The sequence below is a fragment of the Chiloscyllium punctatum genome, chromosome 15, assembly GCF_047496795.1.
Source record: "Chiloscyllium punctatum isolate Juve2018m chromosome 15, sChiPun1.3, whole genome shotgun sequence".
NCBI classification, from domain to species: Eukaryota; Metazoa; Chordata; class Chondrichthyes; order Orectolobiformes; family Hemiscylliidae; genus Chiloscyllium; species Chiloscyllium punctatum.
The window spans coordinates 29,962,601-29,989,788 of NC_092753.1; the positions used below are offsets into that span (position 1 = coordinate 29,962,601).

The 27,188-nt window shown below is 42.0% G+C and overlaps 1 protein-coding gene across 2 annotated transcripts in view; it reads right to left on the reverse strand.

Moving 5' to 3' along the window:
* Nucleotides 1-996: 996 nt before the first annotated feature.
* rab9a (RAB9A, member RAS oncogene family) overlaps nt 997-27,188 on the reverse strand; it is a 41,468-nt gene continuing 15,276 nt past the window's right edge. The window contains exons 1-3 of one of the 2 annotated variants that reach the window (XM_072584856.1): nt 15,653-15,760; nt 5,814-5,840; nt 997-3,488 (exon numbers count right to left, since the gene is read on the reverse strand). In XM_072584856.1, coding sequence (XP_072440957.1) covers nt 2,845-3,450 — 606 coding nt within the window. In that variant the 5' untranslated portion in view covers nt 3,451-3,488; nt 5,814-5,840; nt 15,653-15,760 and the 3' untranslated portion in view covers nt 997-2,844. Of the gene's footprint in view, nt 3,489-5,813; nt 5,841-15,652; nt 15,761-27,188 lie in introns of those variants that run through there. The other variant, XM_072584857.1, reaches the window with a different exon arrangement.

The following is a 27,188-nucleotide window of genomic DNA, read 5'->3' on the forward strand; positions in this document are numbered from 1 at the left end:
CTTTGTTCAGCAATACTCCCCAGGATCCTACAATTAAGCATATCAGTCCTGCTCTGAATTGCCTCTCCAAAATGCAGCACTTCACATTTATCAAAATTAAACTCCATCTGCCACTTCTCAGCCCACGGCACAATCTGATCAAGATCCTGCTGTCCTCTGAAGTATCCTTCTTCCCCGTCCACTATACCTCCAATTTTGGTGTCATCTGCAAACTTACTAATAATACCTATGTTCACATCCAAATCATTAAATGACAAAAAGCAACAACAATCCTTGTGGCACACCAGTCTGAAAGGCCACCCTCCACTACAACCTTGTCTTCTACCTTTGAGCCAGTTCTGTATCTAAATGGCTACTTCTCCCTGTAATCCAAGAGATCTAACCTTGCTAACCAGTCTACCAGGAGGAACCTTGTTGAATGCCTTAGATCACATTAGATATAGATCACATCCACACCCATCCTTTGTTACTTTTTCAAAAAGTTTAAAACAGAAACTCATCTTTTGTCTAAATAGTTAACCACATTCTCGTCTCACAATTGCTTAACAATTTTTCCATTATTTTATTTTCTTTCCCTTTTTTTGCTTTGCACCAGTTTGTTTCTTTCTCTGCAGATGGTGCTTTAACTTTGATATAATTTCTATTTTTATTTCAGATTTCCAGGCCTTTTATTTTTAAGATCTTGACAGTACATCATTCATACATTTAAGTGTCAGTTGTAACTATTTGCTCAAGACCATAGACAGGTTTTTAAACTCATCACCTTTGGGTCAAAAGTCCAAACCGGATCACCAAGCAAAGACAAACTGAAGTCCAGACCTCTAAGTCTGAGCTTCTGGAACAGAGTTGGGTTTTTAAGTAAAAGCTTCAAAAATGTGATAATGAAATTAATGAGTAAATTACAGCATGAAATATGCAACTGCCAAATTGTCAAAATCCTCACTTTGAGAGATTTAAAATACTGGGGGAAAAAAAAAGAAACACCAAAAAAGCAGCCAATGATTAAATAATTTTATGCAGCAACTAACAAAAGCAGTGGCATAATGGAAAGATGACATTGTTAGAAATGGCTACTCAATTCTCAATGTGTAGTGATTTAACAAATGCAACTCACACCAACATTAAAATGTAATTCAGCAGCACCTTAACAGCCAAAGTTGACAGTCGAGATCCTAATTTTTTAAATGGGTCATTTTAACTGTTACAAGCAGCACATTTACTGTAAAGCTTCAAAATAAAGTGCTTTTATATTTAACTCCACCTTTCTGTAACCAAATTAATTGTTCCATTATGTAAAGCCTGATCTGGCCATATTAATAAAGGTATTATTCTGCTTAACAGTTAGGTCTGTCAGGATATTACATGTTGGGCATTCCACTTGTATCTCGAGCAAAAATGCAATTTGTCAGTGATTATGAAATGCCATATTCCTAATCTCAGTTTGATCATGGAAAGATATGGAGACAAGGGAAAACTGGCCAACAGCACATCCAAAATAACTCAGCAAAGGCCTTTGGTCAGCTTTGCAACAAATATTCTTGACTTAGGAAGACAGGATTGCATAAAGAGAAACAAAGGAAATAAATATTTCACCACTAAAAATGTGTAAAACTGATTCAACTTTGGCATACATCAGAATATACTGTAGAAGGGAAGGCCAAAATTTAAAAAGAGCTGTAAGCTAAAGCTAATGATTCTGAATTAAGTTTTGTTTGACAGATTCAAATCATATCTTTCATCACAATGTACAAAAGATACAATTTAAAGTTAAAATAATTATAAAGTCCAGTTCAGAACTGTGGATAACTTCATACAATATGGTAATGAGACAACATATTGCCCAAAATACAACAGCATTTACAAGTATAATTAGTCTTATAGGCTACATTAAACCCTGAGGAAAGAAAAAAATGCATAAGGTGCTTCATAAATGATGCTGAACAATTAATGTTTAATGTTTAAAGCAGATTTAAAATTATTTCAACCCTCGACAAGTAATTTCAAAATTTCACGGTACCTTTCTATTATTCCACTTAAAATTAGCTGTACATTAACAAAATAAACTCTGGCAGGTGACTGACCCAGAATTGTTGGCCACACTGTGCTTTTTTTCAAACTTAATGCAGCTAACAATGGAATGATATCTTTTGGTTATCTGATATTGTAACATTCTGCAGAGTTGAACCAACTCAAAAGTAGACAAGGTTTTCAGTACCTGCAAAAATTTCGTTCAAGAAAAATGTGATCAGTAGACATTTTAGTTACACAAAAGTCAAAACTAGGGCATGAGAAAATAAACAGGTGATGGTTTCTATCCAATAACAGCAAATAACTATTTCCCCCCTTGTTTGAAAAAAATGAATAATTAACCCCAATATATTTTAGGGTCAGATTAGGAACATGAATACATAAAGGAGAATTTTACAGAACCAATTTACACAAATGGTAAATATTTAGCGTTAATTAGGCTCCAATTCTCCAACCGTTATCTCAAGCTACAGTATGGTTTGTTGCACAAAGATTTTTACACCAGTTAAAAATATTGTACCATCAACACCAATTTTTTTTAAATTTAAAGCATGTGAAGCTGTGCCATTTTTCAAAGTTGATTTCAAATCCACAAAACCTTTTTATTAAAGTATCATCTGGCCAATGAATCTATGAGTAACTCATCTCATTAGCATTGTGCGTGTGCATTCAAACCCTTTTACAACCCAAGGAACCTAGTATCTTCAGCTGATTGGCACTGGTTTCTCAGAACAGTTCCAACAGATTTGCATGACCCAATCAATCAACAATTTGTAAATGAATGGCATACAGTGGAAAGTTCACAGCATCCAACAGTCAGCAGCAGAAAGAACTGTGTTTCTTTCCTCGATTAAGATTCACTGTGTCTGTTTGCATGAAATTGTCAGATCTATCATCAGCAGCAAGAACACGACGAACAGCTTCTTCAAAGGCTACTGCAACGTTGGTAGCATCTTTTGCGCTTGTTTCAAAATAAGGATGGTTACCATTCTCTTTGCACCAAGCCTGAGCTTCTTCTGTTGAAACTTGCCTCTCAGCAACATCAATTTTATTACCTAGAACCACAAATGGGAAACTCTCTGGTTCCTTGACATCTGCATAATAGATGAATTCCTTTTTCCAATTGCCCAAATTTTGGAAACTCTGGTGATCATCAACACTGAAAGTAAGGAGGCAACAATCAGAGCCTCGATAGAAGGGTGTCCGAAGGCTTCTAAATCTCTCTTGACCAGCAGTATCCCATATCTGCATTGTCACATAATGTTCATCTACTTCCAAATCTTTGTTGAGAAACTCAACACCTATTGTGTGAAACAGATGAATGTCAAATTTATTGGTAACGTATCTATTCATGAGTGAACTTTTCCCTACTCCACCATCACCCAGTAGGATCACTTTTAGTAGAGTTGACTTTCCAGCCATGGTTCCTTAAAATAACTGAAGTGACGTAATCAAATTGCCTGAAAATAAAAAAGAGATTCATTACCAACTAGTTGGGACCAGGCAGAATCCAAAATTAAATTATCCCAACTCTAGAACAATCAAAGCAGTTAGGCTCAAGCTGACAAAACAACCTTTAGGAAATTGGTCATTTGGCTATAGAAATAAGGAACAAAGATGCCAAACAATGCAACGTCAGTGCATTAATTATTAAGCTATAATATTTTAAAATGTACATAAGTAGCAAACAATTGTATTTAAGGGCAACGGTTAATAGGTAAAGATAGCCACAACAACTAAATATTTATTCCAAACGATTTGTGTATGGGTAATTAACAGCTTGTCCATGGTTAAAAATCTGGAATTATAAACAAGTTATAAGTTTGTTAACCTGTAGGATATTTTTCCACAGAACCAAATGCACAGAATTTTAAAACAAGAACAAAAATTTCGAGAGAAACTCAGCAGTACATGTCAGGAGAAAGCAGAGTTAACATGGAGTCCAGTAACCCTTCTGCAGAACTGGAGAGAATATTGACAGAGTCATAAAGATGTTACAGCATGGAAACAGACCCTTCGGTCCAACTTATCCATGCTGATCAGATACCCCAACACAATCTAGTCCCACCTGCCATCAGCTGGCCCATATCCCTGCAAACCTTTCCCGTTCATATACTCCACTTTCAAGGAGTTATGAACCTGCACTTCAAGGTCTCTTTGTTCATCAACACTCCCTAGGACCTTACCATTAAGTGTTTCAGTCCTGCTAACATTTGCTTTCCCAAAATGCAGCACCTCACATTTATCTAAATTAAACTCCATTTGCTACTTCTCAGCCCATTGGCCCATCTGATCAAGATCCAGTTGTAATCTGAGGTAACCTTCACTATCCACTACATCTCCAATTTTGATGTCATCTGCAAACTTACTAACTATACCTCTTATGCTCATATCCAAATCATTTACATAAATGAAGAAAAGTAGTGACATATCTGTAAACAATGCTTTAAGTATATTGAAAACCCAAAAATTTTATAGGCACCACACCTGCTTAAATAAGGCAAATTATGAAATTTACCAACAGAAACTCAGTGCCTGAAGAGAGTTATTATAATGAAGTTTAGAATCTGAACTTCTTTCCTTAACAGAAAAATGTTAGTATTCAAATATTTGGATTAGCAGAACAAAGCTCTTCTGATAGGAGTGCTGGTTTGGACAACTTGTTTTGTGAATACATTTTATTAAATTCAAGTATATGCATGTTCTGGCAATGTGTATAGCTAATTGATAATACTTATTTACAAGTTTACAAACAAAATTGTAAACAATTGTTTAAAACTTGTGTACAGTTTACAAGTTTCCTTAAGCACAATGCTCTCAGCTGATGTTGCATCTTTGGCTTAACCTCAATCTTGTAAAGTTCCCTTCATCATATGATAGGCATTCAAATTCTGACAATATAAATTAATCTTAAGATGGAAATATATTCAAGGGTAAATACACTCACTTCATTTATAATTTGCTCTTGGTTTCATCATGATCTGAACTCTTCACAATTTAGCACAGACCTGAAGTTCTAACTACTGGTTATTCTCTAAAATAGAAGTAAATCTTGCTTCTTGTCACTTGACTATCCTAGAATGATTACAACTGGTTTTGTTCTTCATTCCAGTCATGTGAGAACAACAACAACTCCAGTGTCTTAAGTTTTTTAAAAATGCATTTATGCAAGTCTGTTTCACTAAATATAGGTGCTAACATTTGTAAGAACTATGATATACTATCGCAAATAAAATTTGTTTGCTGAAATCGATCATATCACATTTAAGAGTAAGCTGCATGAAAATCAGGAATTTCAAATTTGGGAAGTATTCCCACTTTGAAAAGGACTCAAATGGTCTCATCTGCACTCTGATGATGACAGTGACAGTCCCCAGAGAAGCATACAGCGAGAGAGAGAAAGAGAGCGAGCAAGAGCGAGAGAACTGATAATGGCTTAACCTGAGGATCACCACACCACAGGTAAGGGACAAGATCAAGAAAGTGAGGCCTTCATGATAACCTCAGCTGGTACAGGAACTGAACTCAAGCTGGTAGCATCATTCTGCATTGTAAACCAGTCTTCCAGCCAATGAGCTAACTACCCCAACTCTACTGGTAGAAATTTTCAAACTTATTCTACAAGTGTACATACACAATTACAAAATACAAACTTTAAGGCTAAAACATCATACATTATATACCAAACTGAACAACACTACTTTGACTTTTTCAGTTTTTATATTTTAGCAAATTAATATTCACATTTCTTTAGAAAGACAGATATAAACTAAGTCATTTCTTACCTTTCAGATTAAAGCATCATTAGATTCCTGTATTAAAGAAAAGAAATGTGAAAATATTGTACAGATTATATTACCAACTTAAACACAACTTGTACTAAGAACAAAATGACTGTCTCTGCTCCCTAAGTCTCTGACAAAATTATCACAGGACTAAATGCTTATTTAGTGGTCCTCTTCCTAATTCTTACTGATTAGTCTGTGACAACGATATTGATACTTATACAGATTGGTATTTGATCCACAAAACAAGTGAGAGCAACCTGCTATGCCTGTGCTCAAGTCCAATTCCAAACCCAGCTCTCTCAATTCTCATTTTAACTCCAACCCCTGCCCAATTCTAGAATCACTCATGATTGTTTTGCATACTTTAAACAAATGACTGGAATCATGTTGGATAGTAACACAATTGGACATATCAACTAAATTAGTTTAAGTCAAACAAACAGAACGGGGATAAAGTCAAACCATCAGCAGAATATCATTGCACAAAATGACTTGTGCATCAGTAAAGCATATTATGGCTTAATTTTAAAAAGGTTAAGTATTCCTTTTAAGTGTACATATGCATAATCAAAGCCAGTTCTGTGTTCGCGTAAGCAGATCAATTTTGATCTATCAAGGAACAAGAGGGCAAAAAATTTGATGTCTCAACATTGCACTTCAGCATTATGACATGAATACTTCCCTTTAACTGCTCATCTTTAGCTCAGTATTAGCTCCATTGCAGTTCTAGAATTGACACTTAAACAAATTAGTAAGTGGGAATTCATCTCCAAAACAATTATATTGAGAACACTACAAAAGATGCATTATTCCAATCATATTGTGGAGTTGTCAGTGTTGAACTGGGTTGGACAAGGTCAAAAATCACATCATCAGGTTGTAGTCCAACACGTTTTATTCGAAAACACTAGCTTTTGAAGTACTGCTCCTTAATTAGATGTTAGTGAGAGTGGAAGACCTTAGACACAACTTAGGGAGGAGATCAAATGGTCATACAATTCATGCAAATAAATTGAACATACCTAAGGTAGCTCTTAATCGTTTAATCAATTAGAATGGAGGTGCAGTTTTCAAATGACTAATATGCAAATCCCAGAATTTCTTTCAAGTCACTGCGCTGCGATAATTTAAGGCATTATCAATATAAAAGTGACCTCCAGTTACACAACATATTTTAGACATGAGATTGTGTTTGGAGTCTATATTTTATTTCCAAAGTAGGAGTTTATAAAATGTCACATTGACTCTCTATAAATTGTGTACTTTTTGAACAAAATAGAATGTATCTACAAATATTTCAGTGTGACTGGCTGCTTATCCTTATCTTTTAAAAAAAATCCATTCATGAAATGAATGTGTCACTGGCTAGGCCAGCATTTATTGCTGATCCCTACTTGCCCAGAGCACAGATAAGAGTCAACCACATTGCTGTGGGGTATGGAGTCACATGTAGGGCAGACCAGGTAAGGATAGTGGTTTCCTTCCTAAAGGACATTAGTGAACCAAATTTTTTTTGTTCATGAACGATGGATTCATGGTCAATATCAGACTCCTAATACCAGATCTGAATTCAAATTCCACCATCTGCCATGGTGGGATTTGAACCGGAGTCCCCAGAACATTACCTGTGTTTCTGTATTAACAGTCTAGCTATTATATCACTAGGCTATCACCTCCCCTATTATGTTTGATAACTCTACTAATGCTGGGCATCTCTTGATCAAATTTATTTTGGCTTTAAATCAATATTAGGGAAGGGGAAATCCATGCTAGAGAACACTAGATCTCTCCAAGAAGGTTCCTTTGGGTTAGTGGTGAACTCTGTCACTTCACACCAACTGTAAAACCTGAACTATTAAAACTTGCCAATGGAATTTGATATAATTGATTTTAAAATTAAATATGTGACATTTCTTTACAGATGGGAATCAATAAATAAATGGAGAATGCTAGCTCCCACACATTTCAATAGAAAGGTGTACACTGGAGAGAATGTAAATTATGCATTTAAAACATAATTCCAATAACACTCTGCTAATCTTACATTTTTATTTCCCCTTGGCCAACGTGTGACATTTCCCAGAAACATTCCTAATAATAAAGATAAGGGAAGTTTTGCGACATACTTAACTACCTAGAAACTTCCCCAAACCCCCCAGTAGCATTTAGATATTCCTGGCTGCCCCTCCATCAGGCAGTGCTTGGTCTGATGGCTCATGAATATCCATTACTCATTTAATTTCTGGATTAAACTTCCTCTCACAGAGAGTCATAGAGATGTACAGCATGGAAACAGACCCTTCGGTCCAACCCATCCATGCTGACCAGATATCCCAACCCGATCTAGTCCCACCTGCCAGCATCCGGCCCATATCCATCCAAACCCTTCCTATTCATATATCCATCCAAATGCCTCTTAAATGTTGCAATTGAACCAGCCTCCACCACATCCTCTGGCAGCTCATTCTATATACGTACCACCCTCTGCATGAAAAAGTTGCCCCTTAGGTTTCTTTTATATCTTTCCCCTCTCACCCTAAACCTATGCCCTCTAGTTCTGGACTTCCCAACCCCAGGGAACAGAGTTTGCCTATTTATCCTATCCATGCCCCTCATAATTTTGTAAACCTCTATAAAGTCACCCCTCAGCCTCCGACGCTCCAGGGAAAACAGCCCCAGCCTGTTCAGCCTCTCCCTGTAGCTCAGATCCTCCAACCCTGGCAACATCCTTGTAAATCTTTTCTGAACCCTTTCAAGTTTCACAACATCTTTCCGATAGGAAGGAGACCAGAATTGCATGCAATATTCCAACAGTGGCCTGATGTTCTGTACAGCCGCAACATGACCTCCCAACTCCTGTACTCAATACTCTGACCAATAAAGGAAAGCATACCAACGCAGTCTTCACTATCCTATCTAAAAATATGACCTCAAACTCTTTTCGGTTGAAAAGCCCAGAAGTCAGAATAACAAATCACTGTCTTATTCATTAAGTGCTGCAACACTCACTATTCCTTCCCAAATTGCAATATTGGTCCTAATGAGATCATTTTTTACTCACCAATCAGCATTTCTTGTTCACTCCCAGGATGTCGCCCAAATCTCCGCCACTGAGTTTCATTACAAACCTTGCATGTAGGTATTTGAATGACTTGGAAGTTTGGGTACTTTACATAGGCCATTCCTATCTACTTTATTTTGTAGTCAAAAAGGGTAGTTGAGTATATTATTTCTCTCATTTCATGTTACCACTTTTTATTACATCATACAATTTACATTCCTGAAGACTCTCAAATTTACTCCCCAAAAGTATTTATTCCATCAGCATTTGGAACACAAGGCTATTTCCAATCTCCAAGTATCTCCTTCAATAAGTCTTAACTGCTTCACTTTTGAACCAATATTTGTTACTAGGAGAAAGTGAAGAATGCAGATGCTGGAGAGTCAGTCAAAAAGTGTGGCGCTGGAAAACCACAACAGGCCAGGAGGCATCCGAGAAGTGCTGACATTTCAGGCATAAGCCTTTCATCAGTAATGTGGAGGGGGAAGGGCGCTCAGAGATAATTAGGGAGGTGGGGGTGGGACTGGGTGGGAAGTAGCTTGGAAGGCTAGTGGATGTAAATGGGGGGTTATTAATTTTACTTTGGTTAGCATAGAGTACAGCCTATTTATTTCTTCCCTCAATTTCAGTTATTTTTGCAAATGTGGGTTTCCCTGCTTGACTATGTCTGACCATTTTTTGTATTGAACAAATGCTTTTACCTTAAATCTTAGCCCCGCACATTTTTAAACTCTGACAACCTTTCAACCTGCTTCTGTGCTCGATTTTTTAAAAAATCTAGTATATTCCTTCCCCTCTGCTGGATCTAGAATTATTTTCTTTTATCGCTTTTAATTTTCTTTAATCTGTCTTTGAGTCATCTTTAATTGGAGCTACCCGATTTGATATTTATATTGCACACTGCACATTATGCCTTTGAAGGATTTTCCACTTGTACTGAACAGAATCTTATCTAATAAATATTTAATAAATTATGTCTAACAATTTAACCTGCACACTGATCTGGCAGCTCAATCAGGTTCCTCAGTCAACTGAAGATTCCAGGGACAGGCCTTGTTTGGGAAGGAACAGTGAAAAGGAAAATAAACCCATCTAATAACAAAGTAGCAATATGGTAGAACACCAACGTAAAACACAGTGAAGGAATAGATATCCATCTCAATGGTGCTAGTCACTTATTACCAGACATCACCCCAAAGAAGAAAGAATGGACAAGATGATAATTCAACATCTGAATCATAACCTCAGAACAGTAATGGTAGATATCGTGGAGCAAAAACGTGTTAACATTATATTACCCAATGCAAACACAAAATAACTCCAGACTTCACGACTGCATGTTATCTGCCTTCAAAACCTTCCATCCCATTATCGAGATTGTCAAAATTTTGCAATCCAAAAGTCCACCTCCACGACTAGATATTAGTTAAATTGTATTAACCTATGAGTTCTCATGGTGAATTTTCATAACGTTATCTTGATATTCCCTTCATACCAACTATATAGAACTCAGATGAACTTACTAAGGAAAGCATAATGAATGTAACCAGAATTTTAAATCCGATTAGAGGTAAACTGGATTAGTCATGATTCTCTTACCTGGTCTTCACAGTGGTACTAATATAAGCTTGTGAACTGGCTAACACTTACTTCAAAACGCACATGTAAGTAGTACTTTTAACAATGTCATTGCCATTAGAGGGCACGTAAAAGAAGTGTTTAGGAAACTTGAAGAAAGAAAAATTAAGATTTTAAACACAGTGAGACGAGCAGAGGCGTTGAAAGAGGAAATGGCAGAAAGGCCAAAGCACTATACGTTCGATCACAAATTGTTGGTTGGTAGAAGGGTTAAATATGACAATAGATTAAAAACAGAAGAGCTTGAAAAAAACATCAAGGGATGGGCAGCTAGGAAAGTTTGAGAATGAGTGAACATGGACTGATAAGCTACATGGCTTGAAGCTCTGTGTTAAATGGAACTTGGTGGGCATCAGCCTGAGTGACAGATTGTAAAGGAGAATCGGTTTACCTTGAGATGAATTTGTTTAGATTGTGGTCTTAGACATGCTTGGTTGAAGGAAATGTTGCTGCCTTTAGGTAAGCACAGCATCATTGCTACAGTTGAAATAAATAGCAAAGTGGAGTTGAGCATCAGTGCATAGGTGGAAGTTGACATTATATCTGTAGATACTGCCACCTGACATGATGTAATTAAGAAAGCGTTGACAGAGCTATTGATTAAAAAGACAATTCCCCATTTTTGCAATTGATTCGCCATGAGGATTTGAGGGCTACTGCTCTATGTTCTTAGCAACTACTCCATTTCTAGACTGTAACCAAGATTTGCCTCCCAAACATTAACGTGCAATAAATCCTTCACAGCATAGTTGTTTTACTTTGAGTAGTTTATCAAAACTTTTCAGTGAAATTTGGTGCAGACAATTTTTCCTCTGGAATCTGAAATCAGTAATGGTTCACTTATACATCATTTCTGACTACGGTTCAATATTCTATCTTATTATTCCTGTTTCTCAGGTTCTTAACAGACAATATGGTCTCAATGCAAATAATGGAACCATAATTACTGCTGGAGGAAAAGCATATCACTTGTTGTAATTCAAAGGTGCCCTGAACTATGAAAGGAGCGACATAAAGCAAGTTTCTTTCTTTTGAGGCTAATTCAGATTGGTCATGACACTGGCATCTGATTTGCCAGATCAGTGTACCCAGAACCATAAGCTCCTTCAGAACTGAAACTTTTCTCTCAAATCAGCATGCCACATCTTCTTTCAGCTTTCTAGACTCCTATTGTACAGCCCCTTGCTTAAATCTCTACACTTCCCCATAAAACAGCACTGTGGCAAATTTTTGCTTGCCTCAATTATTTTGCTTCAGCATTCATTTTGTCCAGTTACACTGCCAAGTTCCCAAGCATATTTTTCCAGCTTCAATTTAAGTTCCTTGTTTCTTCTGTATCCAAAGCAATTGCTTGGTTATTTGAAGACACTTTACAGGTGTAAAAATCAATTTGAATATACAACTGCTTTACTGTAGCATGGCACTCTGCAGCATGCTGATGAGCTACTGTCTAAATACTAAATGGAATGTCAAAGGATGATGTTTGGGGCCCATACAAATTTGTCCTCCAAGTTTGAGATGATATTTTAGTTAATACTTAAAAATAAATTGCAGACAAGTGAATTAATCAACAGCATCATAAATTTAAATCCAATTTCCATTATATTCTTTTGCTTTGTAATACCTTGGCTTTAAACTGTTTTTGAATGTTGGCAAAAGAGGTTCTGAAACATCAACTTCCTTCCTTCCCTCCCCCCACCCACTCACCCAACCCCACTTGTTTTCCAAAGACATTTGTCATTTGCCACACACTGACATCATGCCAATCACAAGACTGAAGGCTCTTGATAGGGCAGTCTCAAGAAAAGCAAACGTAAATTACAGGAGAGTGACTAACCAGTTGTGACTAATGTTTGCCTGGGGGAAGGGGGGGAAGATTGTAAATCATAGGTAAGGACCCTCTGGTGGCACAGTCTCACCTGCTCTAGAGACACATAATAAATGTGAGCATATTCATTAGAAAAAAATTTATTTTGCAAATCATAGGTGGCTTTATAACAGCACAGGCACAGATCTGACAACAATGAGAAAGTGACAACACCCAGACTGACTGAACTATTGGGGCAGGTGGTGGTTGGCTGGGGGGGTGGGGGGCTGGGGGAAGGGATGTTGGTGGGGTGGGGTGGGGGGGGGGGGGGGGAGAAGGGATGTGGGGTGGGGGGGGGGGGGAGAAGGGATGTAGGGTGGGGGGGGGGGGGAGAAGGGATGTAGGGTGGGGGGGGGGGGGGAGAAGGGATGTAGGGTGGGGGGGGGGGAGAAGGGATGTAGGGTGGGGGGGGGGGAGAAGGGATGTAGGGTGGGGGGGGGGGGGAGAAGGGATGTAGGGTGGGGGGGGGGGGAGAAGGGATGTAGGGTGGGGGGGGGGGAGAAGGGATGTAGGGTGGGGGGGGGGGAGAAGGGATGTAGGGTGGGGGGGGGGGAGAAGGGATGTAGGGTGGGGGGGGGGGAAGAAGGGATGTAGGTGGGGGGGGGGGAAGAAGGGATGTAGGTGGGGGGGGGAAGAAGGGATGTAGGTGGGGGGGGGGAAGAAGGGATGTAGGTGGGGGGGGGGGGAAGAAGGGATGTAGGTGTGGGGGGGGGGAAGAAGGGATGTAGGTGGGGGGGGGGAAGAAGGGATGTAGGTGGGGGGGGGGAAGAAGGGATGTAGGTGGGGGGGGGGGAAGAAGGGATGTAGGTGGGGGGGGGAAGAAGGGATGTAGGTGGGGGGGGGGGAAGAAGGGATGTAGGTGGGGGGGGGGGAAGAAGGGATGTAGGTGGGGGGGGGAAAGAAGGGATGTAGGTTGGGGGGGGGAAAGAAGGGATGTAGGTGGGGGGGGGGAAGAAGGGATGTAGGTGTGGGGGGGAAGAAGGGATGTAGGTGGGGGGGGGGGAAGAAGGGATGTAGGTGGGGGGGGGGAAGAAGGGATGTAGGTGGGGGGGGGGGAAGAAGGGATGTAGGTGGGGGGGAAGAAGGGATGTAGGTGGGGGGGGGGGAAGAAGGGATGTAGGTGGGGGGGGGGAAGAAGGGATGTTGGGGGGGGGGGGAAGAAGGGATGTAGGTGGGGGGGGGGGGGGAAGAAGGGATGTAGGTGGGGGGGGGGAAGAAGGGATGTAGGTGGGGGGGGGGAAGAAGGGATGTAGGTGGGGGGGGGAAGAAGGGATGTAGGTGGGGGGGGGAAGAAGGGATGTAGGTGGGGGGGGGGGGAAGAAGGGATGTAGGTTGGGGGGGGGGGGGAAGAAGGGATGTAGGTGGGGGGGGGGGAAGAAGGGATGTAGGTGGGGGGGGGGGAAGAAGGGATGTAGGTGGGGGGGGGAAGAAGGGATGTAGGTGGGGGGGGGAAGAAGGGATGTAGGTGGGGGGGGGGAAGAAAGGATGTAGGTGGGGGGGGAAGAAGGGATGTAGGTGGGGGGGGGAGAAGGGATGTAGGTGGGGGGGGGAGAAGGGATGTAGGTGGGGGGGGGAGAAGGGATGTAGGTGGGGGGGGGGGGGGAGAAGAAGGGATGTAGGTGGGGGGGGGAGAAGGGATGTAGGTGGGGGGGGGGAAGAAGGGATGTAGGTGGGGGGGGGAGAAGGGATGTAGGTGGGGGGGGGGAAGAAGGGATGTAGGTGGGGGGGGGGGAAGAAAGGATGTAGGTGGGGGGGGAAGAAGGGATGTAGGTGGGGGGGGGAGAAGGGATGTAGGTGGGGGGGGGGGGGAGAAGAAGGGATGTAGGTGGGGGGGGGAGAAGGGATGTAGGTGGGGGGGGGGGAAGAAGGGATGTAGGTGGGGGGGGGAGAAGGGATGTAGGTGGGGGGGGGGGGGAGAAGGGATGTAGGTGGGGGGGGGAGAAGGGATGTAGGTGGGGGGGGGGAGAAGGGATGTAGGTGGGGGGGGGGAGAAGGGATGTAGGTGGGGGGGGGGAGAAGGGATGTAGGTGGGGGGGGGGGGGAGAAGGGATGTAGGTGGGGGGGGGGGAGAAGGGATGTAGGTGGGGGGGGGGGAAGAAGGGATGTAGGTGGGGGGGGAAGAAGGGATGTAGGTGGGGGGGGGGGAAGAAGGGATGTAGGTGGGGGGGGGAAGAAGGGATGTAGGTGGGGGGGGGGAAGAAGGGATGTAGGTGGGGGGGGGGAAGAAGGGATGTAGGTGGGGGGGGGGGGGGAAGAAGGGATGTAGGTGGGGGGGGGAAGAAGGGATGTAGGTGGGGGTGGGGGGAAGAAGGGATGTAGGTGGGGGGGGGGGAAGAAGGGATGTAGGTGGGGGGGGGGGAAGAAGGGATGTAGGTGGGGGGGGGGAAGAAGGGATGTAGGTGGGGGGGGGGGGAGAAGGGATGTAGGTGGGGGGGGGGGGGGAGAAGGGATGTAGGTGGGGGGGGGGAGAAGGGATGTAGGTGGGGGGGGGGGGAGAAGGGATGTAGGTGGGGGGGGGGAAGGAGGGATGTAGGTGGGGGGGGGGAAGGAGGGATGTAGGTGGGGGGGGGGAAGGAGGGATGTAGGTGGGGGGGGGAAGGAGGGATGTAGGTGGGGGGGGGGAAGGAGGGATGTAGGTGGGGGGGGGGGAAGAAGGGATGTAGGTGGGGGGGGGAAGAAGGGATGTAGGTGGGGGTGGGGGGGGGAAGAAGGGATGTAGGTGGGGGTGGGGGGGGAAGAAGGGATGTAGGTGGGGGTGGGGGTGGGGGTGGGGGGGGGAAGAAGGGATGTAGGTGGGGGGGGGGGGGGAAGAAGGGATGTAGGTGGGGGGGGGGGGGAAGGAGGGATGTAGGTGGGGGGGGGGGAAGAGAAGGGATGTAGGTGGGGGGGTGGGAGGAGGGGATGGAGGGGTACGAGGAGAGTGTAGCAGGTCCCGGGGGGGGGGGGTGTCACTGTGAGGTGTGGGCAGGGAGCGGCTGACCCCGTGCTGACTGGGCCAAGCCTGTGGTGTAGCCGGTGCCGGGCTCCCTGTGCTGCCCTCCTCCCCTCTCCCCTCTCCCCTCTCCCCATTGTACTGCTCTCTCTCTGGTCCTTGTTGCTGTTGTTATTATTGTTTTGTGAGCCCCACAGGCGGCGATGGCGGGCGGCTGTCCCATTGGCCGTTTGTCGATACCCGGCGCGCGCGCACACACAGAGAGAGAGAGAGAGAGAGAAGGTCCCGAGGCCTAGCGGTTCTCAGTCTCCGTCCGCCGCCGTGTCCCCGTCACTTACCCCGCCGCTGCCGCTCGTGCTCCTCAACCGTCCGCTACATCCGAGACTCCTGCACACACCGGAAGGTGCGTCAGCCCACCGAGCCAGCACGTGACCGCGGCTGTCAGCTGACTCCCATTGAAGTCACATGACCCACACCGAGGTTCCTCTGCAGCCAGCTGCCGCTGTCCAAGTGGCGGCTTGACAAGCCCGTTCCCTAAAGCACCACACTGTTTGTTTTAGGTGCCTCTCCGATCCCGCAGACGGTATTTCAAATGTGAACTTCTTTTGCAACAAAGACGGGCCCCACAAACATTTGTCCCGTCTCTCCCTCCACAGATGCTGCGTTACTCCCAACAGTTCGTGTTTTATTTTGTTTCAAATTTCCACGGTTCTGTGTTTTTATCTCACTGGTAACTGTTTTGTCTTTAGTATTAGAGGGACTGTCAAGAGCTGGTGCAGCCTCTCTCTCTCTGCCAACTACATTCCCATAAGTGTCTGCACGGTTTTGCCCTCATAAAACGCAGACTAGATCTCATCTGAGCTACTGTGTTGTGTCGTCCACATATATCATAAAAGATGCAGCCAGGGAGTGCGCGGGGTGCGGGTGGGGAGGGGAACTACCACACTGAATCCAGCAAATGACCTCAGTTCTGTGGATAAAGTGGCCAAGATGGAGCTTCTCGTTACCAAGATAAGAGATGTTCACACTCACGAGGGGTCTAGGCGGGTTAGAAACTGCTCCTGGTAGCAGAGGGGCCAAAACCTACACGTGCTGATTGAAAGGTGATTGACAAAAGAAGCAATGGTGTTTTAAAACAGCCAATGGTTAGGATTTATATTGTGCTGACTGTGAGCACATTGGAAGCAGATTCATTGTGGTTTTCAAAAAAGGATTGGGAAATTATCTGCAAAAATATACGAGTTTCAGGGAAAAAGAAAGTGGGACTAACTGAGGACTTCTGATTGAAAGCTAGCATAGTCACAACAGGCTTCGTGTGCTGTGACCATTTATGAATTGATTGCAACTTTCAGCATAGTGCAAAACTCTCTCAGCTCACAAAGAGACTTTTGTTTAATTCCGATAGTCTTTGAAATTCTCTACCCCCAGAAAGTTGTAGACACTTTGTCATTGAATCTATTCAGAGCTTAGGTCAATAGATTTTTGGGCACTAATGGCATCAAGGAGGAAATTCAGTTTCAGTTAGAAGATCAGTCAAGGTGTTATTGATTGATGGGACAGGACCAAAAGCTGTGTGGTATTTCCTGCTTGTTTGTCTTGTGTTCTTAACAATAACCACAAAATGCCATTGTAATTGCGCCCAGGATGAAGTTAGTTCTGCAGGAGAGGTGGGGTGAGGAAAGATTAATTTTAAAATGGGAAAGAAAGTTAAATGGATGCAGGGGGAATTCAACAGAAAAAAATCTACTCAATATATTTCTCACCCTTTAAAATAGATAAGACACAAAAAACTTTGAGCGGATATATTTATCCAACTTGGATATGCTGAATTTAGCACAGGTTTGTGATTTGTTCTGTTGACAGAGAGAAGTATTTACGGTAATTCTTCAATCCTGCACTCCCATTCCAAGCATGGTCAGATGGAGCAGAGTCAGTGCTCAAGTGTTATAATCAATGCAAAAGTAAATCAAAAATGTTTAGAAATTTCTCATTAATTACCTAAAACTTAAAAATAAATCCAATATCTACATGAATTCCATTTAAATATAGTGACCTCATCAATATTTTAAACACCATTAATGGTGGAATTTCAAATTATAACAATAGTTTGAAGTATTTGCAAGATTTGAAATTTACAAGTATTGACAGACACATCTGGCCTTTCAGTCATCAAAACACTGGATACAGACTTTTGCTTTTAAAAAGCTAAAAACTTAATTAAGCAAACAAAACAAATGAGGCAAGGAATACAAATGCAGCTGTAACTATTCCAAATAAAACAATCAGTAAACAATAGCTGAACTCAATTTCTTTACCGACAGATAATGTCTGATCTGCTGAGTACTTCCAACATCTGATGGACCAACTATATGAAATAGGACATTCTGGATGTCACAAGCCATTAGTACTAATTAACAATATAGTATGACTTTTAAAATGTTAGTAATTTCTACTTTGATTTAATAACAAACAGAAATTTTGCCATCTTGATCTGAAATCAAACAGGCAACTCAAGCAGTATGTCCAGTATTCATTGATGATAATGCTTTAGACTGTTTTGTTTACAATAATTAAAATAAACCTCCATATGCTAGCCTAGTATCCTATCAAATTAAACTTAATATGGCATGAGTGATTTTGATAAAAGCATCTTAGTTAATAATCTAACAATCCATCCTTGTAGCATTAAGATAGTCATTGAAAGTACTTTGGGTTGTCCGTCATAAATTCCAGATCTTTCCAACAAGTATTAAAATTTTGCTTTTAAGTACACATGAAAGCAAAATAAAGCAATAGCTTTAAAGATTTGACTTTTATTAATTTATGACTTTGTTTCAGATACTGAAAAAACCACATTTCAACTTTTTTTACCTCAGATGTCCATAAGCATGGAACTGAGCTCCATCTCCCTGTTGTTAAAAAGGGCCTAAACTGGTGAACTATAATCAAAACTTATTGTATGTTTTAGATTGACTCTGCAATCCTTCTCATGAACCACCCCAAAAAATTCCATCTCTCAATCTCTCTTTTTTTTCTTTAAAACTTGCCTCTTTGATCAACCTTTTGGACACCCAAGTACCATCTTATGTATTGGCTCAGTGCCTAATTTGGCTTCACTAACATTCTTGCAAAGAATCTTGGGTCATTTTATCACACCCAAATTGCTATGTAGATATAAGTTGTTGTTACACATCAAGAGGTCAATAGATACACAAATGGTTAAGCAAATGTTCAGCCCAACAGATCCATTTCACTCTACATGGTCCTCCACCCACCTTCCTTTATCCTATTTGCATATACCTTGCCCCTTTATATATTTATTTAGCTGTCCTTTAAATTCATACATACTTTTTATTTCAAATATTTCATGTGGTAGTGACTTCCATATTTTAACTACTTCCTTGGTAAGGAGTTTTATTTCTCTTTGAATTACAGATTGGATTTATTTGTGACTGTCGTATACACATGTTCCCCAAGGGTGGTTGTATCTTCCCTCGCATCCACCCTGTCAAATCCCCTCATAATTTTGGAGAGCTCTATTAAATATTTTTTCAACATTCTGTATTCTATTGAAGAAAGTCCTCCGTCTTCCCTAAGAATTAGGACCTTTCAATTCTGGTATAATTGATGTAAGAGGTTTGCAATTCCCATGACTGAACAATGACAGCCAGAATGAAACTTTCTTTGAGCACCATGGGTAAATAGTGGGATTGTTGGGAATATACGGCAAGAATGAAAAGAAGCAAATTTCTGATGTCAAGAAAAACAATCTGGGTTTCCCCTTAGGGACTAAACAGCAAATTCTGAATCTCGCCAATGAATGGCGGCCATCTTATTTCTGTGTATTTGCATCTTATTAATAACTAATCCCCCCTCATCTCTGTGCAGCTCTCAATTCTGTCCTTCATTCCCAAGAAACTAGACAGAACCAATGTCTGACATGCATGTCAGAGCGGTTATCTGATATCACAGCTGTCTGCTTGCTCGTTTGGACCTATAACCAACTCCACAGCTAGCACCATTTCCCTGCAGGATCCTGTCTTCTTCAAATCCTCACACACATAACTGAGCATTGGTAAATCACCAGCCTGACCACATCATCATGTTTGCCTTTGGACCAACTCACACAGTCCTTCAGCCCTTCAGTTAAAGGACACTTCTGCCTTGCTTGCTTCTGCCAGCTTGCTTTGCATGCAGGCACACACAAGCATCTAGATAGGAAACAAAGTATGGCTCATGGCTTACCTTCTGAAAGCTCACTCACTTGGCACTAATTTGGAGGCTTCAGGCTCTCTGGATTGCATTGCTTGCTAACACTTTAATCTGAGCATACAGACTGTTAGCCTTTCTTTCTTGCATTGCTGTTTAGCACAGACAGAGAATCTAGCAGCTTGAACAGTCAAGGGGATGGACATGTTTCTGTACAGCACTGTGCTACATCAGTATTATTTTGACAGTGTGTACCAGCAGCTTAAGTAGCAAACACACTACACATGTTCAACAAAATGGCCATTTCTCAATGTCAAGAGAGACGAATCCTTAGAAGGAGGACCATGGTCAGTCAAAACGTGACACCACAGTCAGGGACTTGTTTGAACTTGGTCGGTGAGTTGTTTGATTTTACAAAATCTGAGGCTCTGTGGCCTTGCTGTCCCAACATGAAACCACTGTCAGTTCTGCAGGTCAAGTCCATCTAGGTCAGGCTGCTGTGCAGGAAGCTATCCAGGGGCTGGGCTGTTCTTAGTCTGGACTGTCTTGTTCTTCAGTCCTGGGGATTTGAGCATTACAGTCAGGGGGCAAATCCGAGGGCAGTCAATGGATCCTGGGGAAAACTAGATACTTAAATCAGAGATTCATTGAACTGGATCACTGAGGGAATGAAAATTGTGGAAAAAGGTGATTCAAAGGATACGATCTTAAAGAGCATAAGACAGGACAAGAACTGTGACGGTGGGGTGTTGAGAGGGGGCACTGGGTCTTCTGACAGATCATAATCATTATGGCCTCAACATGGGGAGAGTTTATCTGTGGTCATCAATGTCAGATTTTGAAGATATTCTGGGAGCTGCAATGACGTGTACATGCTGGAAAATTCCCAATTTCCTGCCTCCTTCCAACATCCTCGAGCCAACAGGAATGGGTGTGGGAGACAAGGGATACCCTCTCCACAATGTGACATGGAAGCTTTTATAAAACCTTCAGACAGATGCAGAAAGTACAATGCTGCCCACAATTCCAGCAGATCCTAGGCCTTCTTAAGATGAGGTTTCAATGTCTGGACCACTCTGGTGGCAGTTTGCAGTATAGCCCAGAAAAGTTATGCTCTTTCACTATGACATGCTGTGGCCGTCACACCTGGAGCCAACAAATTCACAGAAATGTCTAGATGCAGAAGAAATGAGCGATCTAGAGCAATGAGGATTATTGAATTGACTAGGAGGGACATCCAAGAGAACAAAGTAGAACAAGGTATACCATTGAGTGTGAGAGGCCAAAGGGAAACTAACTGAGTCCTGCTTCCAGCATGAGCTCGGTTTGGATTCTCTTTCGCCATAACTTTCTGTTGGTTGTATAGCTTGGATCACATGGTCGGTCCAAAGTACATGTGGACATTGTTTGTTATCCCTGCACCCCGTTGAACGTTTCTGTTGCTGATTAAATCTTTTCTTATCCATTTGATTATATACATGATATCTTCAGCTGATCTCATCTTCCACTTTACACATCCTCCTCACTGTTCAGGATAAAGCAGTGAGACAGGGCAGTAACATGGTACGGCTGTGAGGTTTGGCGATTTTGAAAGCTTCAGCCAACCAGTGTGGTTCAGTGAAATCTCCCAAGAAAGAAAGCAGGTTGGGAGCAATCTTGAGCCAAGTCCCTTCAACCACTCTGGTCCAGTAGCATTTGAGGTTCCAGTCGTCCATCGTGAGGACAGTCAAACAGCGCTCCGTGCAGAGCAGTTCCTGGCTTGCAGCATCTGAATGGCTGTGAAGCTGGGACTTCAATATGCTGCCAGCTGGCAAGAAGTCCCAGCAGCACCTCCCCTTTTCTTGCAATACAATTCCACAACCTCGTGCCGTAGTGGCCAGTCACATTTGTTGCACAGTGGAAAACTGTGTGAGAAATTTTGACATTGGCCATGACAGACCATCATGAATGATTAGATAACTTAGTGTGGAAACAGGCCCTTCGGCCCAACAAGTCCACACCAACCTACTGAAGTGCAAACCACCCAGACCCACCTAACATTACGGGCAATTTAGCATGGCCAATTCACCTAATCTGCACATTTTTGGACTGTGGGAGGAAACTGGAGCACCTGGAGGAAACCCACACAGACACGGGGAGAATGTGCAAACTCCACACAGTCAGTCCTCTGAGGCGGGAATTGAACCTGGGTCTCTGGCGCTGTGAGGTAGCAGTGCTAACCACTGTGCCACTGTGCCGCCAACTTACTAAAGAAAATGTTTTGCCAAAAACTGGGAAAATTCATCCCAATGCATCTGCACAATCCAGCAATTTCTAGCTGCATAGTCAACATCTAGATAATGTCCTGAAGAAAACAATTGCAATTAAATTGAAATTTAAATTCAATTAAAATTAACCACTTTTTAGCTGGATCTGTGCTCTGCCATTTGCAGTCTAAAACTGGTTAGTTTAAGAAAGATACGACCCTCAAAATCCTTTCATTAACTGCACGCTACAAAATCTGCTCGACTAATACTACCACATACTGGAAATGTATAATCAAAAATCCCAAGGATTTGAGAGTTCCCTTTCCACCCAAAACAGGTCCAAGCAGCAGAATCATATCTTCAGTGGCCCCATTGTCTACTCCTCCACCATCCTGGCTAAAGCAAGGGTAGCATTGTATCTGCACTCCACATCAGTCAGGGTGTCATGAACTATGGCCACAAGCCTCAAGGTTCCCTTTTACCTCGCACTATCCCAACAGCCCATTTCTACCACTGCCGCTCTTCACCAACCCGCCCCACGGCATTGAACTTCATCTCCAATAGTCCTCCCTGCCTCCAAACTCTAACATTACATCTTAGTGGTGCTCACACTGTTCCTGTACACCCACCTTGTGGAGGTCGCAGTGTAATCACTGTTAGTTGTTCTCTTCCCATAGCCATCTTTCACTCTGCACTTTGATGCTGATCTGTCTACTTTTCCCCTGTCACCATCTCCCTCATCACCATCCTTGTCCCCAGATCCACAAATGCCTGTTTCATCCCAGCCTTGACTCCTCCCACTGCCCTTCAAGCCCCACTTTCAGTGCCCTTAACGATCAATAGATAGATCCCTACCACTCTACACACCTTAGACTTCTGACCAAACTCAATAAGCAGCCCCTGGATGTGACTGACCAGTCCCCTAACTGCTGTGTTGCAGCTCCCTGACTCAATATGCACAATTCCCTCGGCTTGTGGCACTGGCCCCATAGGATTAACCCGCTACTCCTTTACTATTTACTATATGTCTGATTTTTAAAATTGTTTGTGGTGATGTGTTAACTTTTTCATTTTCCCTTTTAGTTTCTTTAATCTTCCTGCATCTCCTTTCTATATTTTCACACTTTAAATCCATTTACATTGTTACTCTAATTTCAGTCATATTTCAGTCTAATTTCAGTCATAAACCTTTAAGGGTTTTAGGTAGTTTAAATCAATCTAACCTTCTTTGACACATTTCTTATTCAATACTCTGTCCATCTTAAATTTGAAGATTTCCCATTGTGTAACTAATAAATATTGCGAAGTTTTCTGCCAAGTTAATTAGGCCCAAGATCTTTCTTATCTCACTGGACTTTGCCTATTTACACCCTGCAGATTTATCTTCAACTCCTCATTGGTCATTGCTCTTCTTAATCTGAGCCTATCTAATTGTGGCTGATTTTATACAATCATTCTCTTATTCTCATATTAATTATTTACCTGGGCGCTGTTTCCAGAACTAAATTAGGATTTTTTTTTATTGGATGACAAAGATATTGATCTAAGAAACAGACTGGGAAACATCATGCACCTTGACCACATGCAGTAGAGAGATTCATCTTGAAATTGCTAAAATAACTCAATTTTTTTGCCTGGTTGTTGTCACGTCTTGCATGTACTGTCTGCTAATTTCAACCACTATTTCAGCTTCATTGTTTGGTGACATCTAATGTACACTGGAAACAGCATATTTTACATCCTAGGTGTTAAATTTAGACAAAACAGACAGGAATTTTAGATTGTTTGGTTGTTTGATGTGGGGTGTATGTAGGCATACAGTTAGCTGAAACCATCCTCAGGTCAACATCCTGGTTCCCAACACAAGATCAATGGGCTCTGATTTCCAAAGTCTGTCTTTGTATATCCTGACATTCATTCCCCTCAAATGCATTCATCCTATTTCTCTCCTTATCTTCCTTGAATATGTTATAACCAGCAGTGTTTAGGTAGATGGGCTCTCCATACAGGGTTCAGGACATGGCAAATGGTCTTCGTAGTTGCATCTTAAAATGGCACTGGAGTCCTAGTGAGCTCATGTGCCCCTAATTATCATCCCTAAATTAACTCTTCTCTGTTTTCAAATTTCCACCCAGAGAACATATGCTAAGGACTTTGTCAAAATGGCAATGGCCACAGTGATGATCGGAATGGGCCAAGAAGTGATTTTTTAATAAAACTACACACCTTTTCCAGAGGCCTCAGTAATCTCAGACATTATCTTAGAGTCCTGTCCAAACTTAAGCAACTAGGTTATTCATGTCCGCCTTCGTTAGCAATGCATCTAACTCTTCATTCATGTGGAATGTTTTTTCAAGTCTATTAAATACCACAGAGCGACTCCAGTTTCTTTTCATTAATGATGCTTATTCTTCAACAAATTTGTCCCAAATCGCCAGGCTTTTTCTTCTTCTTCCTTCTCTGATATACTGGTAACTTTGTCACTGGACATGTCAGCAAAATAACTGATTCCATTCTAATCAATCCTATCTCTCTCTACTTTCAGACATCAACTTATCTTTAACCCTATAATATGAACTTCAATCTTTCCCATGGTCCTAATGATCTTCTCCAGAAGGACAGAGATCAGATGACACCATCTCTTTGGTACCATCTCTTTGGTATAGATGTCCCTTGCTCCAGACGTTACTTCACTGTGCCAAGAATATGGATCATGCAATCTTCTAGCAGCTCTGTGCACCTATATTGACTTTCTTACTCCTTAGCCAATCAAGGTAATGAAACCAATCCACAAAAAACCACCCCTCAGATTTTGTTTATCAATCTAGTGCCTAATTCCATGGTCTTTTTGTATAACCTAAATATATATTTCTGTCCACTCCACTGGTTCCAGATTGGACCACAAGTTCTGATTGTTTCAAATCCTTCCTTGAAGGCTTTGCAACTTAGCCCCAACACCAGGGAGGCACACGTCACTTCAATCTCTTCATCAGAATTGCAATGAAATGTCATCTTTACTTCTAACTGCAACTCTTCCAGTATGGCCACTTTCCTCCAGTCTTGTTGTCCACAAAGACACAGTCTGAAAACAAACACAAGATTCCCTTAGACTGCAACAGTTATTCAGACTCTCTGTCCCAGCTAATCCTGCTTGTGCATTGTTCTTATTACTGTGTTATTGTTCGTGAAAAGCATTCATAGGGGGCTGACTTAAAATTATTTGAATGACTTACTCTGATACAATTGGCAGGTTTGAGTTATTATATAATCAACTTGGGATGGGGAATGCTGTGAAGAGAGACCACTGGAGAATTAATGTTTTAGGGATAAGGAATTTCTACTATACTATTTTTGTTATGATTTTGATTAATAGAGAAGCAAATAAAAACAATGTGTAGACATAAGACAAACCACTTGCATTTATAAAGCACATCTCCCAACCTCAGGACCACCAAAGAGCTTTAGAGATAATCATGTACTTTGCACTTGTAGTCTCAATTGTGGAAAGTGTTGTTAAGATGGTTATGTAGTTCTAAAAAAGCTCTAATTGGTAGAAGAAAATAGCTACCACCTCTTGTGAAGTGCTAAGCCTATGAATAGCTCAAAAACAAGTACTATTTAAAGGAACTTGACTGACTGCTCTTTTGTTTAGTTTTTTTTTGTCAATAGATTCAAAGCTCCCATGTTATTTGAGAGGGTTTCAGCCATCGGAATGTGAGTGTTGTTATGTCTTCATTATTAATTATTTGGTATTTTATTCTGTTAGAAAAGTGTTGCTATGTAAAACCAGAACAGATAAACACAATATGCCATTTGGATCATTTTGTCTGTGCAAGAGCAACTCCTTTAGTTTGCTGTACAACTTGGGGGAAGATATTGGAAACTCTCATTGGAAGGGGCACTGTCTGAGACCCTCCTGAAAAATATCCAAGTTAACACATAAGGGAGTCATGCACCATTAGGATCCTGGGTGGAGTTTTTTGCTGCTCCCAGAAGCTGGAAGCAAGGTGGGTTGAGGAATTTAATTAGGCAGAAATGGGTACTGCAGATGCTGGAGATTAGAGTCAAGACTAGAGTGGTGCTAGAAAAGCACAGCCGGTCAGGCAGCATCCGAGGAGCAGGAGAATTGATGTTTCGGACAAAAGCCCTTCACCTCCTTCTTTACACAGAGAGTTGTCAATGCCTGGAATGCGTTGCCAGCGGTGGTGGTGGAAGCAGAGTCATTAGGGACATTTAAGCGACTGCTGGACAGGCACATGGAGAGCAGTGAGTTGAGGGGTGCGTAGGTTAAGTTATTATATTTTACATTAGGATTAAACCTCGGCACAACATCGTGGGCCAAAGGGCCTGTTCTGTGCTGTACTTTTCTATGTTCTATGTTCTATGTTCTAGTCTTGAGGAATTTAATTGCTCAGTAGGCCAGAAGTTAGCTTCCCAATAGTGGAATGAAACTTGGAAATTCAATTCCACAAGCTTAAAAGTCAGGTCAAGTTTCTCAATAGTAAGCATTGGCAAATCTGGATCAAAGAGGCAAGGTGTCAGAATCAGAGAGGTCATCTGGCCAGTAAAGGAGGAATGGTGTGTGAGGAGAGGAGAAAGAGGGTGATGAAAGAGAGGCAGTGTGTCTATTGCAAAGTGAGAAAGAGTATTGTTGTCTGTGTGTGGTCCTCCAGATGTATGGGGAGGGGTATTTCCAGACAGGAATTGTGGTAGAGAAATGGCCATATGGGTTGCTGTCCACAATGGGTGTCCTAGGGTTAAACTGAGAATTATTGGACAGCAGATGAAACAGTGACAGTGCGAGGAGACAGCAGGAATTCCTTGATTATTTTGGTCACATGCGGTTCCAAGCATTCCTTCCAGATGATGAAACAGCAATTGATTTGTGTTTCAATTTAATACACTTTTTTCTTCTTTTATTTTCTCACAAGATGTGACTGTCTCTGTCAGCCAGCATTCATTGCCCAGTCTTAATTACCCAGAAGGCAGTTAATACCCCGTGGGCCTAGAGTCACAGATATGTCAAACCAAGGAAGCATAGCAGATTTAATTTCCTAAAGGGCATTGATTTTTTTAAAGACAATGAACAATGGTCACATAATCGCCATTTTGCTTTGCATTGAATTCAAATTTCAGATTGGTGGGTTTTGAATATATGTCCTCAGGACATTGATCAGAGGTTCTAGATTGCTAGTCCAGTGACATTACCACTATGCTACTGCAACCACTAGACTATTAATGATGTCTTGTCTACATCGGTGCAACTAAATACATGTAGGTGACATTCTGGTATACACCGATATAGATATACCAGCTAGAGAAGGAGCAAAACTCAACCTTCTCTTGGGAAATAAGGCAGGGCAAGTGTTGATGGGGGAGTACTTTGGGACAAGCGACCATAATTCAATTAGTTTTAAAA